This window comes from Dryas octopetala, chromosome 4 (genome assembly GCF_963921425.1).
Source record: "Dryas octopetala chromosome 4, drDryOcto1.1, whole genome shotgun sequence".
NCBI lineage: Eukaryota > Viridiplantae > Streptophyta > Magnoliopsida > Rosales > Rosaceae > Dryas > Dryas octopetala.
In genome coordinates, this window is record NC_141369.1 from 11,975,115 (window position 1) to 11,991,601 (window position 16,487).

Below are 16,487 nucleotides of genomic sequence, written 5' to 3' on the forward strand. Positions count from 1 at the left end.
CAAGAAGGTTATTAATATAATTATGTGCAATTTGTAAATAAGTAAATTATAGTTAGGTATCACTTACTTATTAAGGCTCCTTTGCTAATGTTTATATTTTAAATTTTTAATTAAAGAAAGAGAAGGAAGATGGTGATGAAAAGTGAAAATGTGAAAGATGTGAAGGAGAAGAGAAAGAACATATATAAATGGTTTTCAAAACAAAAAAAAAAAACTAAAACAGTTTTAAATAATTCTCAATTTTTAGTTTTAATTTTGTTTATTCTTACTTTTTCCTTCTTCACTTCTCACATATTTCTTGTACCGTTCTCATTTCATCCTTAATTAATTACAGGTTCTAATATTCTTTAAAGTATATAGAATGTACATGGCAACTTTCTCAAAAGACAGTGGTAATTAGAATCTAATGTCACTATGAGCATATTTCCTTAGTATAATCAAAGTCAAAATTCTGTCATTTCTGAGCATCTAATGTAACATTAGCTTTGTCTCGAGTGTATATTAAGTGGTAGAAAGAAGTCATTTTTCATTGCCTTTTGAGCTCTAATATATTTGATGAGATTTGTCTCTTACTGGTCTTGATTGCATTAATTGTTATTCACAGACAATAGAATATAATTAATGACCATAACATAGTAGCAACTCTCTATGGCATTAGTATATGTGTTCCTCCTATTATATTGAGTGTTAATGATATATGCCAAGTTTATTTCATGCTCATTAATGGTGTGAACGTAGATTCTTCAACCATTGATGACCTTGAAATTCCCTCTTATTATTATATGAGATATCTATCCTAGCAAATCTTTCACATCCTTTGGTGGTACAATCAAAGTACATAGAGGTGGTACCTCTTCCCTTTTATTAAGAGTCAACATTCTATAAGGATGTGAGGAAAGATTTAGCAAATGAAAAGGATTTCCCCTGTTTTTTAACGCAGCCGAACTTTGACCATTGAATCTCGATAAACTTAAATTATTATTATTATTTTTTTAACTTGAGAAAATAGGGAATTGAATATGAGACCTCTTCCAATATTAGCGAGAGAAATATCACTAGACTAATAGCTAGTTGGTTTTAAATTAAATTTTTTTATATTCTTATGTTATAATAGAAATTGAGTGATGCATGTATTATGTGTATGTATATGTATATATGTATATATATATGTCACAACTTTCATAAATGTCTAAAGAAGTGTTCAATCATTATAGAAAAAAATGAAGTTTATAAATAGGATTCATCTTCTTCACTCTTTTCTTTTCACATGGTTGTTGCTATTTCACCTTACTAAACCAGAATCAGTGGGGAGATCAGCATATATTGTTCATATGGACAAGTTGCTCATGCCAAAGGTTTTTGTTAGTTATCAAAACTGGTACTTGTCCATTGTTGATTCCCTTAAATTTGTAAATCCCACATCATTTGATGACCAATACCATCAATCCTCACAATCACTTTTATACACATATGATTCTGCTCTTCATGGTTTCAGTGTGGTTCTATCACTAGACGAACTAAAGGCATTAAAGAAGTACCAAGGATTTTTATCAGCTGATTGCAGTCGAGCTACAACATTTTTGAGCACCCGTACACCCGAATTCCTCTCTTTGAATGCTCCCACCGGGCTATGGAGGACCTCGAATTATGGCGAAGATATTATTATTGGTGTCATAGATTCTGGAGTATGGCCTGAAAGTCCGAGCTTTAAAGACCATGATATGACCGCCACAAATCTAAGTAAATGGAAGGGATCGTGTGAGGAAGGGGAGGAATTCAAGTCCTCAATGTGTAACTTGAAGCTTATAGGAGCCAAGTACTTTAATAGAGGTTTGTTAAAACACAAAAATGGTAGCTTTCAAATAAAAATGAACTCTTCTAGGGATACAATGGGGCATGGGACTTTTGTTTCCACCATCGCCGCGGGGAATTTTGTAGACGGAGTGTCTTATTTTGGTTATGCTAAAGGAACAACGAAAGGTGTTGCACCACATGCAAAGATTGCAAGTTACAAGGTCATTTGGGACAACAACTACAATAACATAGATTTTATGGCTGCTATGGAACAAGCCATCAAGGATGGTGTTGATGTGATTTCCCTCTCTCTTAATGACCTTGAAGAGCCAATGTATATTGACCCTATAGCAAGAGCATCATTTTCTGCTATGGAAAAAGGCGTAGTCGTTGTATGTGCAGCAGGAAACGAAGGCCCGAGTTTAGGGACCATGCGAAATGGATTTCCATGGGTCATAACTGTTGCTGCAGGCTCTATCGACCGTTGGTTTTCTGGAGTTTTGACTCTCGGAAATGGTTTAAGAATTATTGGATGGTCTACATTTGCAGGCTCTGATTGGATAAAAGACTTGCCTCTAATATACAAACAGACCCTTTCAGCATGTAATTCCTCTGAATTGTTATCTACAACACCAAATGGAATCATCTTTTGTGAACCGGGATCTACTACTAATCAAATCTCAGCTGTCACCGATTCAACAATTCGAGGAGCTATACTTGTTGCTGATCAGTTTAATGTAACGGAAACTCCATGTCAATGTATCATAATCAAAGTAAAGGAGGCAAAAAAGGTACTAAACTATGTGCAATCAGCTAATGAACCATTGGCTACAATGGAGTTTCAACAGACAATTATGGACATAGATCATGCACCAAGTGTGTGTGGATTTTCTTCAAGAGGTCCTTCACAAAGCTATTCAGGCATTTTGAAGCCAGATATAATGGCACCAGGGCTATTGATTGTAGGTGGATGGAGTCCAAACAATCCAGGACCTTATTGGGGAAATTTTACTCTGCTTAAGAAACAATATAATGTGGCATCTGGAACATCAATAGCTTGTCCTCATGTTGCCGGGGTTGCTGCACTTTTGGTAAGAGCACACCCGAAATGGAGCCCTGCTGCTATTAGGTCGGCCATTATGACCACTGCAAATCCCTTAGATAATAGTTTCAACCCAATTTTAGATAGCAATTCTCTTCAACCTGCTTCCCCTTGGGCAATGGGAGCAGGTCATATTGATCCAAACCGAGCAGTTGACCCAGGTTTGATTTATGACGCGTCGCGACAAGATTATATAAATCTACTATGCTCTTTAGGTTATGAAAGAAAATATATGAGGACAATTATTAAATCTTACTATAGTTGTCTAAAGCCATCTTCTGATCTTAACTACCCTTCATTTATTGTTTTATACAAGGACTATAGAGCAGTAACGACGAAAACGTTTGAAAGGATTGTAACCAATGTAGGAAATAACAGTACTACAACTTATAAGGCTGTTGTAATGGCACCAAAAAGTTGTGAAGTTGTAGTCTCACCAAATACGCTAGTGTTTGGAAAGAAATATGAAAAGCAATATTACACTCTCAGTATAAGGTATAAGGGAAATGAGGACGGAGAAATTTCTTTCGGTTCACTTGTTTGGGTTGAGGAAAATGGAGGGCACACTGTGAGGAGTCCTATAGTTGTGTTACTTTATATGAACGAAACCTTCGAACGTCGGACTTGAAGGACCAAACACTTGATCTTAACATTGGAGATTCAATAAGGGTAAGCTGTATAGGGCTTAGTTACATACTGTTGTAGCGCTACCTTTCATATGTTAGTGTTAGGAAGACTACTACTGAACAAATACATGCGTCTCAATTTAGTCCTTGAACTTTTTATTTGAGCAATGTCAACCCCAACCTATGAACTAGTGTCAAATAAAAGCTTTTGCTATTAAAATCCTTCAAATATGTACGTACAGAAAAGGCACATGTCAAAGAAGTTAGTTGGCCTGATCTAGTTTTGAAAATCAATCAACAATTAGCTATTAACAATTAGTCGGCTTGCCATACACTTTAGAGGACGTACGTACGGTTGTTATTATTATGCCTTGATCCAAAATTGTGTATGGAATTGGGTGCATATGCTTATGTTACTTATCCTTATCTTATATATATACAATTCACAATTACTGAAAAGCAATAAATTAAATTAATGACCCAAGATCCAAATTAGTAGTAGGCCATTACAATGGTCTAACTTGTACATGACATGTAGGCCATCCAGAAAAAAGAAAAACATATATAGATTTAGTTACTTATGGTCATCGAGTGTTATCAGACATTTATGTTTGTGTCAGAGTTATATTCTGGATGTTCAAGGAATGTAGCCTATATAGTTTATGGAATGAAAATTCTCTAATACAACCTCAGCAATGTTGTTAAATCATGACTTATTTCCAATGTATGCAATTACAGTGACATGTTTCTTGATGAGATCTTGTGCATATATTGCATAAGAATAACAATGGATAGTAACCAGACAAAACCACCATATATCTAATTCAGTACGGATGTTACTTTCTATTAAAAACGTACAAAAATAACTAGCCTAATTGTCCAACCATTGAAGCTCAAAATTGATTTCATGAACTTCTTCCAGATGACCTCTCAATAATATGCTGCACCATAAATCTTCATTGTAAGACACTGGCTTCAAGTCCTTGTTTGAACCTTAACAGACTTTAAGTAATGCCGCCAACATTTGATGTAATTGTCTTCACAACATTGGAAGATTAATTGTTTCTCCTCTTAGTTCTTCCAGAGAAAATGTGATCTGCATATTTTAGAACAATAAGGTAAGGTATAACTACAATTACATGAACACAAACAATTAAAATAAAACTATAGTCAAGTTTAACTTCTTCTAGCTTCTTAGAATTCAAAGAAAACGAGGGTGGGATTTTGTCACCACGGCATTCGTAGTAAACAAGATTTGGAGCATCTATGGTGACCTCCTCTACATTATCATCACTATCTAAAACTATTGCTAATTTCTTGAGTTGATGACTCGAGATTTTCAGCTCATCCTCTGATTTGAAATAGCCCACAAGTATAACTCCTCAAGAAAGGGAAATTTAAAAACAAGTTTCTCGATATATTTGTTGGTAAAAGAAGTGGATATTCTCAACTCCTTTAAATTACTGCAGTTGACTGCATCAAGATCCAATGCGTAACAATGAAAAGTTTGAAGACTGGCTGCTTCAATCTTGTAGCTATAATCTTTATCATGACTAAAATATCTAAGGATAACATTCTTGAGCTTGGGAAGTTCACAAAGTTGAAGATATTTTATGTTGTTACAGCCAGAAAGGAGCTCTAGAGTCCCAATAGAAGGGCATCTAGAAAGGAGCTCCCCCAATAATCCCTTCAAATCAACCCATGACAAACTGAGCTCTTTTAGGCAGCTAAACTTGGTGCCCTGTTGATTTAAGGCTTTGATATCCAATTCACAATGACTTAAACGCAATACAACTAATGACGTACCCAAGATCCAAATTAGTACTAGCAGGAGGAAAACTGTACCTTTGGATTTGGAAGTCAATAATGTTTAGGTTGAGCTCTAACACTTTGACATAGTTTTTGGTTACCAACTTCATCCAACGATCAACATGATGAGGGACTAATTGATTTTTTCGGGCCAAGGTTCCCTACAAGCCTGAAGTTGTTAATTATCCTTTTTTGATGATCTTCATGTTCAGAGAATATCATCAAGGACTTGTCAACATGAGCTACAAACTCCTCTTCTATCTTTTCCCCTTTTGGATCACGACCAAATATTGGACCAGAAAATTTGAAATGAAAATCAAAGACTGGTAGTGAGTTCCAGAAACTTTGCCATGTCCTGGACAAGAAGCTCATATGGACTGCATCTTCTGCAGGCAAGTGAAACAGGATTTTCTCCATAATGGATTCGGGCAACTGCGATATTCGATCAATATTGTTCATTACTATGGTCAAGTCTAGCAGTGATGAATGATCCCTAGCTTTGAAAGATTTTGTATGGAGAATATAGGCCTCTGTTTTTGGTTTCGTTTTATATGTAGGAATATAGGCCTTTGGACCCAAAAAATGGAATATAGGACTCTTTCCTTGCTACTCAAGGACACACAGTACGATATCAAATCTCATAGATGACTCTTTATACATCTATACTTTCTCTCAATAGGTATGAGAAAACATGGAACCTTAAATCAGTGCTCAAATCTGACTTCATTTTCTTACCCTCCCTTGATTCTTTTTCTTTTTTTTGGCCAAACCAAAACTTGTGTCTAAGGACCAAATTTGTCTTTTGGTGAAAGTTGAGGGACTATTTGTGATAAAAAGCTTAATGGACATTAAGGATATTGAGTATTGTATTTTTAAACAAATTTGTATTACGATTTTGGCATACATGTAATTCTGGGTATGGCACTCTGTCATGGTTCCTTTACTTTTATGTAGTTCAGATATACAAGTTCCTTTTGATATTTTCTTCTTGGTTGGAAGTTCTTATGATATATTGGTTATGTTATCAATTTTTTATGTGACATTGCATTTATATTGATATGCACCTCTATAAATTTCTCTCGGTTTTTTATTTTGTTTAAGCATGAGATTTACTTTACATTAGTTAGTTTCTGAGTGGATTTGAATAGAGGAGGCATCTTGTTCTGTGCGACTTTAATTTCTTGTAATCCATGGCTGATAAATCTATGAACACTATTAGCTTGAAGGCCTTAGTGGAATCGTGGAGAAAAAAGAGTTTTCGTAGAATTTGATAATGATTTTGTTGATGTTCTCAGTTTATTGACAATTCCTACGAGAACAATTATAACACTTGCCCGTAGTTGTTCACTACCAGTGAGAATTGGTTGCATGAACAGTTTATAATTAAGTGTTGCGAGTATTGATTTAAAAGTCTTTCAAACTAATGATTGAATGTCTAAAAATGTTGTTATCTCTTAGCAATAGTGCTGAATCTCTATCACATATGCTCAAACTAAAAATTGATGGTTGTGTCCCCATACTATATACAAGTGCTCTTCAAATAATATTTCATAATATTTCACAACTTCAAAAAAAAAATCTCATAATATTTCACTTGTATCAAGAAATTTTTGAAATTATTAGAAGTGGTTGAAAGTTTATTAATGTCTATAAATTTTTTTTAATAAAATTCTATGAAAATCTATAAAGCTTGTCATAATTCTAAAGTGTAAAGTTTATCGATTAAAAAAAGGCATTAAAAATCTATTGAAGAATGAAGAGTCGAAGACACCCCCTAAATTGATGGACTGAAAAAGAAAAAATATGTAAGTGTTGAGCCAAAAAGTCTATTAAATAGAAGCCAACCTGCCCAGCTTCTGCTGTTCCCTCCCGCTCCCTCTCTCTCTCTCTCTCTCTCTCTCAATCCAGCATTAGAATAGAGGATGCAGAAGAAGAAAACGGCTTCAAAACGACGACGCACTACTCGTCGGCCTAAGAAACACAGGCTCTTACACCTCCCAGGTAATCAATCATTTTCTATCTCGCTTAATCTCCCAGAAAACTTTTTATCTTCGATTTTTGTTTTGGTTACCAATTTTTTTAAAATAAAAGTTTTTTTTTTTCCCTTTTCCTAATAGCAAACGCAGGACTTTTTTCCTTGAACAATTTTCCACCTCAAGAAAATTAGTCTACTTTTCTTTTATTTTCATTCTATTACTTCGTTTACTAATTTTCTTTTATTTGCAATTTCTTCGTCTTGTTTCTCAGCTAAAGTTGATAAGCAAAATGAATTTCCTACACTAGTTTCTTGGTAACCAAACACATCTAAAATGATTCATTTTACATTTCCTTTGTTTTCTCAGCTCGAATTCATAAGAGGAAGAAACTACTTGAAGAAGGGGTGAGTCCTCTTGTTGAGAAGTACTGGTTTCAGAGATATAATCTTTTCTCGAGATACGATGAGGGGATCAAAATGGATGAGCAGGGGTGGTACTCCGTCACGCCCGAAGAGATAGCAATCAGACACGCCAAGAGGTGTGAAAACACAACCGTCATTGATTGCTTCGCAGGTATTGGAGGCAATGCCATTCAGTTTGCTTCGGTGTAAGTTCCGTAGCTTTTCGTGTATTGTTCATTAATACTCGTGTTTCAATCTATCACTAAAGAGTAGAATTGTTCTTCCAATTATGAGTATTTTTTATGTGACTGTTAAAACTTGCTGCTGAAGAGCTCTTTTTATGGCATTGTAGTGTTTAGGTGCTGATTCGTGCAAATTATTCGTTAATAGTTACTTGTTGCCTACCATTTTAACTTAGCTTTATGACTTTGATCCTTAAGAATATATGTATCCATAAATCTTGTACCAACTTGCATCTTTGGTCAAATGGAATCTAATAAAATATGCACCGAAGCTAGGAGGCTAGTGGGGTGTGTGTGTGTCGGGAAGAGGGGGGGGGGGGGGGGGGGAGAGATAGAGAGAGATAAAGGGGGCTATGTCCCATTGTTGACAGTTTGTTGGTTATTTGTAAGTGCATCAATTTATATAATAGACAAATGTGATTTTTATCTCTGGTTTTGAATCTTGAATTATGTTGGGTTCCCGCCTTCGGTGGAGTTAAGGGGGTGGACCTTTGGTATATCCAAGGGCCATTCGTGCATGGTGGAGAACCTTTTGAATTCTCATTGTGCATGTGATTTGTGTAGGAGCTTAGTAACTTTTATCTTTGGTCTTTTAGGTGTTATCATGTTGTTGCTATTGAAATTGATCCCCGTAAAGTTGAAATGGCAATTAACAATGCAAAAATATACGGAGTGGAAGATTACATTGATTTCATTGTAGGAGACTTTTTCCAACTTGCACCATCATTGAAGGTACTGCTTTCTTGTCTGCACTAATTTTCTAAGAATTTTGAAATAATTCTTGAGTTAAGAATGTAACTAACTCAATGATGTGCCAAGTATCATTTGAAGGCAATTCCATGTGGATTAAATTTTCAGTTTGAGCTTGCAAGTTGCTAGTCATTTAGATGCCTTTCCTTTTCTCCTTTTTTGTGTTTCAATATATGCTAATAAAAAGTAAAATTAAACTGACTTAGTTTGGTTCCATGAGTTTGTTAACTGTAATTTGCTACAAGTTTTGATGAGCTTTTATAGATTTTCTTGGAATCTCTGTATAATGATTTTATTATGTGACCTAATACAATTTACATCTTTGATAAATTTCATTATTATATTGAGCTAAAAAAATTGAATGAATAACTCAATAGATAAATATCTATTACAAGTTTGGATGTCTATTACAGCTTTGGGCATGTTGCATCTCCTTTTTTTAATAAAAAAAACTCTTAAAACAATTGTTGTGTAATAGTTTAAGTTTGAGCTGGAATTAATAATGTTTATTATAATACATTTTGTATCTCAATTTTGTCAGGGGGACATAGTGTTTCTTGCACCACCTTGGGGAGGCCCATCATACAGAAATGTTGAGAAATTTACACTTGACTTACTCGAGCCAAAAGATGGGTATGCAATGGTGCATTCATTTTACCTGGAAAACCTTAACTGCTTTAGTTTGCTGAATAATGAGCTATGAATGATAGTGATTATGTAAATTTTAACAATCTGATTGAACTAACATCACAGATGTGAGGCAAGTTATCAGAATCTTCTGCAACCAAAAATTAAAAAAACTTAAAATTGTATTCTAAATTCAACATGGACCTGATTGAAATAATTTCTAGGCAACTCAGTTATTACTGGCCCTTTTTCATTTTTTTTATATATAAGTAGCTGCTTTTATTTTAAATGATCTTCAATTTAAACTTTAAAGTGATAGGCATATCTTGGAATTTCTAAAGGAAATGTTATGCAGCACTTCAATTATCTAAATTAAATCAATGACTGTGTGTGCTGTGTGTTTCTCCAGCATGCATAATAGTGAAGATGTTTGAATGGACTATAATATGCACCTTTGAGACATTCTGTAATATATTAGAAACTGTGTGTTCCATAATCTGTTATGATATTAAGTTATCAATTTATGTAATATAGTAACTTTAAGTGAACTGTGTGATTTCTTATACCCTTATTAGCATCATTAAGATATGAAATGTCTGTCAAACTGACTCTTTCATGAAAATTTGTAGGTTATGTCTGCCAACACTTTGATGAAAATTTTTAGTGTTTTATCATTCTGTTTTCTGTGATATTCTAACTTATGGTGGTCTATTTCCCCCCACCTTTATTAGGTCCAATAGAATATCCTATTATTATGGTATAACTATTTTGGTTTCCCCCTTCCCTTTTCATCAAGCTTAATAGCATTATTTCATTATCATGATACAGCTATTTTGGCAAAGTTCAAGAATTTTTACATGTTCCTCAAATTTCCAATGTCAAAAGATCGATCTAAATTTGATCTGTATTTTCTTGGCCTTTGATCTCTTTTATGGAGAAAGTGGTGTAGTATGAGCCCCTATGCAAATATGGATGATTAGTGTTCTCTCTATTTTTGACCTTGAGTGGTATTTTGTCCATGGGGATTTTTCCAACAAAACCAACTGAAATAAGTATTGTTGTAGTATTCATAATTATGCTTTCGACATTAATTGTTTTGTTCAAATATTTCCTCTACTCTTCATGCACAGGTATGCCATCTTTCAAGCTGCTCAAGCGATAACACCCAACATCATTATGTTCTTGCCTCGGAATGTTGACTTGCTCCAAGTAGAAGAGCTCTGTTGGCTGTCTTCTCCTCCTCTAGAAGTTGAGGTATATATGGTCCTCTACATACAACATTTTTATTCTGCATAGAAGATAGAAAATGATTTTAGTATCATGTCTTTTGATGTATTTTGGAAGTTGCAATTTGAACACGTCTGCCTTGTTTATTTTCAGTCTAGTCCAAAGTGTAATTAGATCCTGAATAATTCACGACTGATATCAAATATGCAGATTGAAGAAAATTATGTGCAGAACTCTTTAAAGGGTATAACAGTCTACTTTGGTGGTGCAGCATCCAGTCAATGTGGATCATCATAATCTGAGTATGACTAATATGTCAGATGTTAATCGCTTACTGAATTGTTTGTAGTATATATTTATATGTTGAATGCCAAAAAAATATAAAATGGGTGAATATATAACATGTTAATCATATTTGTAGAATGCAACCAACATTTGTTAGAAAGCTCAATTTGATAATGAATCGAGCTTCCTCATAATAACAACTGAGCAAGTCATTTTTCACATAACAATGGCCCAATTTCCATGATCGGTTGCAAGCAAGGCACATACCTTGCCTCCCATTTTGAGAAAAAACATCTTTAGAGCAAAGGTTATCTATACCAATTACGTAATTTCTTATATTAGAATAAGACTGTACATTCTTATTTGAGGTCTTAATTATAATTTTTATGATTTTTATAAATTTGATGGTTAAATTTATCACCTTATCCGTAGACCAATAAATGGAGATAATAGTTGTCAAAAGACTCAAAACTAGGGAGTGTGCGGGTCATTAATAAAACCCATGGGGTGCAATTGTAATTAAGGAAGGGTTTGCATGAAATTAACTCTGCAAAGTATCTTACTAGGAGCTCCAGTGGAATATATGTATTTATATATATAGAGGCTTCTTTTATTGAGGTATACCTCTTTAAACATGATAAGGCATAATTTATAGGACACATCCCACATTGTAATTTGATGATCGATGCAGTCTATTTTCTAAATTTTTATACAAGGATTATTTTTGCAAAAAATTAATAAAATCAGGTTTATCTAATTTTTTTGTAAGGATGATCTTTGTATAGAGATTTAGAAATTAGACGGCTTTGATCATCAAATTACAATGCGAGGTGTGTCCTACAAACCATATCTCATTATGTTTAAGATGATGTATGCTTTATTCTAAAAAAAAAAAAAAGATATATCTCAATGGAAGTGGTATATATATTAACTTGGCAACATAATCTCATAATTCGATTTAAAGATTATTCTTTCAAAAAATCAACTAAATCAAAAATTGTTTAGTAAACTATTAATAAACTAATTATACTCAAATAAATAGACCAACACAAGTTTTTAAATAAGAGAAATTTTTAGCAACATGATTCCAACTTATATGTCAACAGCAATTCACAATGTGACCTTCATTTTGATTCAAATTAGGACTTAAACTGTACTTTTGACTCAAATAAGGATAATATGTCAAATCTCTTACAAATTCAGTCAAAAATTGTTATTTCCTCATTATAAAAAATAGTTATGAAAAAATTAAAAAATAATACGAAAATATAAAAAAGGGGAGAATGCAGAACCCCTCCCCCACACTTGATCCTTCGTACCCCACTCCACTTCATTGCCCTGCTCAGGCCGACGAACTCCCCATAAATTAGAAACCACAATTGCAAGGTTTATTAAAATGTACAATTTAGCTACTACGAGAGATAAAATATGAGAGACAAGTCAGAGAACACATCTAAAAATTGGATTTATATTAATATTTTATCTCTCATATCAGCGCGGTTCTTGAAATCCGTAAGAAAATAATATGGAACAGTCAAGTGAGGAAGACTTTCCTTATACGCCTCATCACAATTTTTTATTTATTTTATATGACATATCCCTCATCGGACTTGGTTTCCTACTTTCTTCTAGAAATAAAGTTGTAATAATACTCGAAAACCTTCAATGTGCAGGAAAAAAGAAAAAAGAAAAAAGAAAAAGCTTTCCTACTCTTCCTCGGAAACAAAGCTGCTCTACATATATAATAGTTGGCCTAATTAGACGAGCATTCAACATTAAATCAAGAGCAACCCAAAACCATGAAGATGATGATGGAGAAGAAAGTCGAGATTCGAAGGGTTTGGCAGCACAATTTAGCACTCGAATTTGCTCTAATTCAGAGCATAATGCCTCTCTACCCCATTATCTCCTTAGACACTGAATTTCCAGGCACAGTTTTCCAACCCAACAAAAACCACTCTCTCTCACAAACACCTGCACACAAGTACCAGCTCATGAAGGCCAATGTGGACGCCATGAAGATCATCCAATTGGGCCTCACCCTCTCCGACCCGGACGGAAACTTACCCGATTTGGGGACCCATTCTTGCTGCTACATATGGGAGTTCAACTTCAGAGACTTCGACATTGACCATGACCTTCAAAACAGAGACTCCATCGACTTACTTAAGCGCCAAGGCATCAATTTCTTGCAAAACAGAGAGATGGGTATTTGTTCTTTGGACTTTTCAAGGCTCATCCTGACTACTGGGCTGGTCTTCAATGGCTCCCTCTTGACATGGGTCACCTTCCACAGTGCTTATGATTTTGGGTTCTTGGTCAAGATTCTGAGTCAGAGACAGTTGCCTGAGGACATTGGTGAGTTCATGAGGCTGGTGGGGTTGTTCTTTGGGCCCAGAGTGTATGACATCAAGTACATGATGAGGTTCTGTGAAGGACTTTATGGGGGTTTGGAGAGGGTGGCCAGAACACTTGAGGTTGACAGAGCTGCTGGGAAGAGTCATCAGGCTGGTTCTGATAGTCTCTTGACTTTGCAAACCTTTATGAGGCTTAAGGATGTGTATTTCAGAGGTGACAACAGAGGGATAAAGAATTGTAATTTGAATGGGTTTCAAGGGGTTTTGTATGGTTTGGAAGTTGAGGCCCATTAATTTAGCTAGTTTTGCTACCATTGTAAATTTGTAATTGAGCTTATTTTTGTATCTTTGATCGGTATTAGCAAGGAATGGAGAATTTTCAATTTTGTTGTAATTTTGTAGGGGGCATGTTAATTTTTCTGGTATTGACTCATTGACTTTTTTTTTTTCCCCTTAAGAAATCAAAGAGTTTTTCCCAACTCGCACTCAGATTTTCATACAAAAAAATTGAATTTTCTCAACTCTTTAGAATTGAAAACTCGTATTTTGTTCAACATTTAGCGCTAAACAACATAATATGATTCATTCCTCAAAATCAATCGTGTTTAAAATACAATTCTATTTTAAGAGAGTCAAAAACTCCATTTAGTCATGTTCACTAAACGGAACTCTAAACAAAGAACCAACCCCGTGCTCTGTCTCATATACTATTATACTATGAGTATAACATGTTGAAATATTTTATGAACAATATAGAGTTATATTTGACAAAAAAAAAATATAGAGTTATAACTTATAAGGATCCGGGGGTCAAAGAATATGGTGGAGGAAGAGAAAGAGGTGGGCGGGTGGGTGGAAATCATGCTAGGATTATTTTAGAAATATGGTTAGGAAGAATGACTTATTATTTTAAAAAACTGGTGGAGATATAATATAAAAATAATACAAGGGTGAGATGAGGATGACAATAGTCACAATATATGTCATCTCTATCGACATTCTATGACACTTCCCTAATGTGTTGAGATGAGTAAAACACCCACCCCATACTTTTTAATGATAAATAAATTGATTTCTTATAATGAAATCAACTCAGTTTACATTATAATGTTTGTTCAAACGCCTAATTATACTGGATTGTAAGTGAATGACAATTACAAGCTTAGTGGTCGAACACTTACATCGAAAGTTTGAATACTCACCCAAAAAACTAAAAAGTGGACGACCTATATTGTCTTTTTAATCTATTATCTTTAGGACAAAATACATTTTTGGTCTTTGTATTATGGCTAAGTCACATTTTGGTCCTTGTTATTTCAATTTGCATTTTTCAAAAACTGTGGTTCTATTAATGTCACAATCAGGTTTAAATCGTCAAAATTGTCTATTTAAGAGGCCATCAGGTGGTGCCACATCAGTATTTTTCGTCTCGATTTAATGGATTGAACCTGATTGCGATTCTAATAAAAACACGGTTCTTAAAATAAGCAAATTGAAATAACGGGGACCAAAATGCGACTCAGTCATAATATAGGGACCAAAAACGTCTTTCGGCCTTATCTTTATTGTTTTTAAGGGTTTCTCCTTATTTGTTCATCTATTTTTTTGTAAGAGAACAAAAAACCATATTTTTTAATTGGTCATTTTTTTGCTCAAGTACCAATTTAGCCATCAACTATTGATGATATTTCAACTGGGTCTACAACCATAAACATATGAGCAATAGTTAATGAAAGGGGTTCAAATTCACAAAATTACAACTATTTTTATAAATCATTATGTGAGAAATATATTTTAAACGGAAAAATGAGAGTGAGTGATGGGCCTGTGTAAGGAGGTAGGTGGACATATATCGAAGATTGGGTGGGATGTGGCATGGAACTTTTGACACATAATTAAACATGATACTTTATGATTGACCATGTTGGAACTGTGCATCTTACATAAATCAATTTTTTAATTTAAATATTAGTTTGTCGATGCGATTAAAAGATTTTGTTGTTCATGAAGCCAGTTGAAATACATCCAATAGTTGGTGGCTAATTTGGTATTGAGTTTTTTTTTTTTTTTTTTTTGTAGATTTTTATTTTGAAATTGTATTAGGCCATAGGGAGTTAGGGGAAGGTGTTGAGTGTTGAGCTTTTTGACTCGCATCTCCGTATAAAATACACAAATCAATCATATTAAGAAGGCCAAAAAATATGAGTAATTTTATTCAATATACCATTTTATTACCCCTAAAACTATTTTGACCCCCTACCCAAAAAATAACTTTTATGACCCTTTTGTATTTGAAATGTCAAAAATACCCTCCATATAAAACCTTTTTTTTTTTTCTCTCTCTTCCCCAGCCAACCATTGTCTCTCCCCTCCCTCCCTCCCTCCCTTCCTCCCTCCCCAGCCAACCATTGCCCCATCATCGCCGCGCCACTCGCCGTAGGTGCCCCCATCTTCCGCCGCTACAGTAGACCTAGCATGCAACAAACTCAGTAGATCCAATAAACCTAGCAGATGCAGCAGCAAACCCAGTAGATGCAACATCAAATCTAGCAAAATCCAATGAAAAAAAAACTCACGTCGCCCATCAATACCCTCTAAATGAGTTTTTCTTTAAATGAATTTTTCTTTAAAGAAACCCAGATTTGGTTGAATTTTTGGTCGCCACATGGTCGAATTTGTGGTCGCCACATGACTATAGCACATTCCACCATATGGTGACCACAAATTCAACTATGTGGCAACAAAAAATTCAACCAGATCTGGCTATAGCATATTTCACCATATGGCGACCATAAATTCGACCATGTGGCGACAAAAAATTTAACTAGATCTGGCTATAGCACATTCCACCAGATCTGGGTTTTCAATTTTTTTGTTGTTTTTTCAGATTTTGGTTGGGAGAGAAGATGATGGGTCGCTGGCCGGTGCCCACCACCATCCTCCACCTCCCCTACCGACATCTCATCTTTGTCTCTCTTTCTCTGTCTCTGTTGTCTCTTTCTCTCATCCCTCTCAACCCATTTAAAGAAAAACCTAAATTTGGGTTTTCGAATTTTGTTTTGTTTTTTCAAATTTGATTTTAGAGAGAAGGGGAGAGAGATAGAGAGAGGAGATGATGAGCGTTGGCAGGTGATGAATGTCGCTTTTCATGTTTGCTGCAGCTTGCAGGAAGAAGATAGAGGAAACAGCTGCTACAGTAACTCGAAGATGGAGGAAACAACTGCTATAGTGTATTTGTATAAGGGTATTTTAGTCTGAAAAAAAGGAAAAGGGTCGTAAAAGTTATTTTTT

General features: G+C 34.7%; 2 protein-coding genes and 2 pseudogenes across 2 annotated transcripts; 3 read left to right on the plus strand and 1 right to left on the minus strand.

The window, feature by feature from the left end:
* The first annotated feature begins 1,331 nt into the window (after nt 1-1,331).
* Nucleotides 1,332-3,524, plus strand: LOC147286871 (subtilisin-like protease SBT3 pseudogene; annotated as a pseudogene).
* A 1,037-nt stretch (nt 3,525-4,561) lies between these two features.
* LOC147286872 (FBD-associated F-box protein At4g13985-like) lies at nt 4,562-5,790 on the minus strand. The gene is made up of 4 exons (XM_086240841.1): nt 5,497-5,790; nt 4,987-5,263; nt 4,704-4,873; nt 4,562-4,618 (listed from the first exon to the last, which is right to left on the minus strand). Exons 1-4 carry the CDS (start codon nt 5,788-5,790, stop codon nt 4,562-4,564), a joined length of 798 nt encoding a protein of 265 aa, XP_086096967.1.
* A 1,310-nt stretch (nt 5,791-7,100) lies between these two features.
* Nucleotides 7,101-10,975, plus strand: LOC147286873 (uncharacterized). Its single transcript, XM_086242102.1, has 6 exons — nt 7,101-7,332; nt 7,674-7,914; nt 8,547-8,682; nt 9,242-9,333; nt 10,458-10,581; nt 10,765-10,975. The coding sequence occupies exons 1-6, from the start codon at nt 7,254-7,256 to the stop codon at nt 10,849-10,851; spliced, it is 759 nt and encodes a 252-aa protein (XP_086098228.1). The 5' UTR covers nt 7,101-7,253; the 3' UTR covers nt 10,852-10,975.
* Nucleotides 10,976-12,638: 1,663 nt separating this feature from the next.
* LOC147286874 (putative CCR4-associated factor 1 homolog 11 pseudogene) lies at nt 12,639-13,490 on the plus strand (annotated as a pseudogene).
* The last annotated feature ends 2,997 nt before the right edge of the window (nt 13,491-16,487 follow it).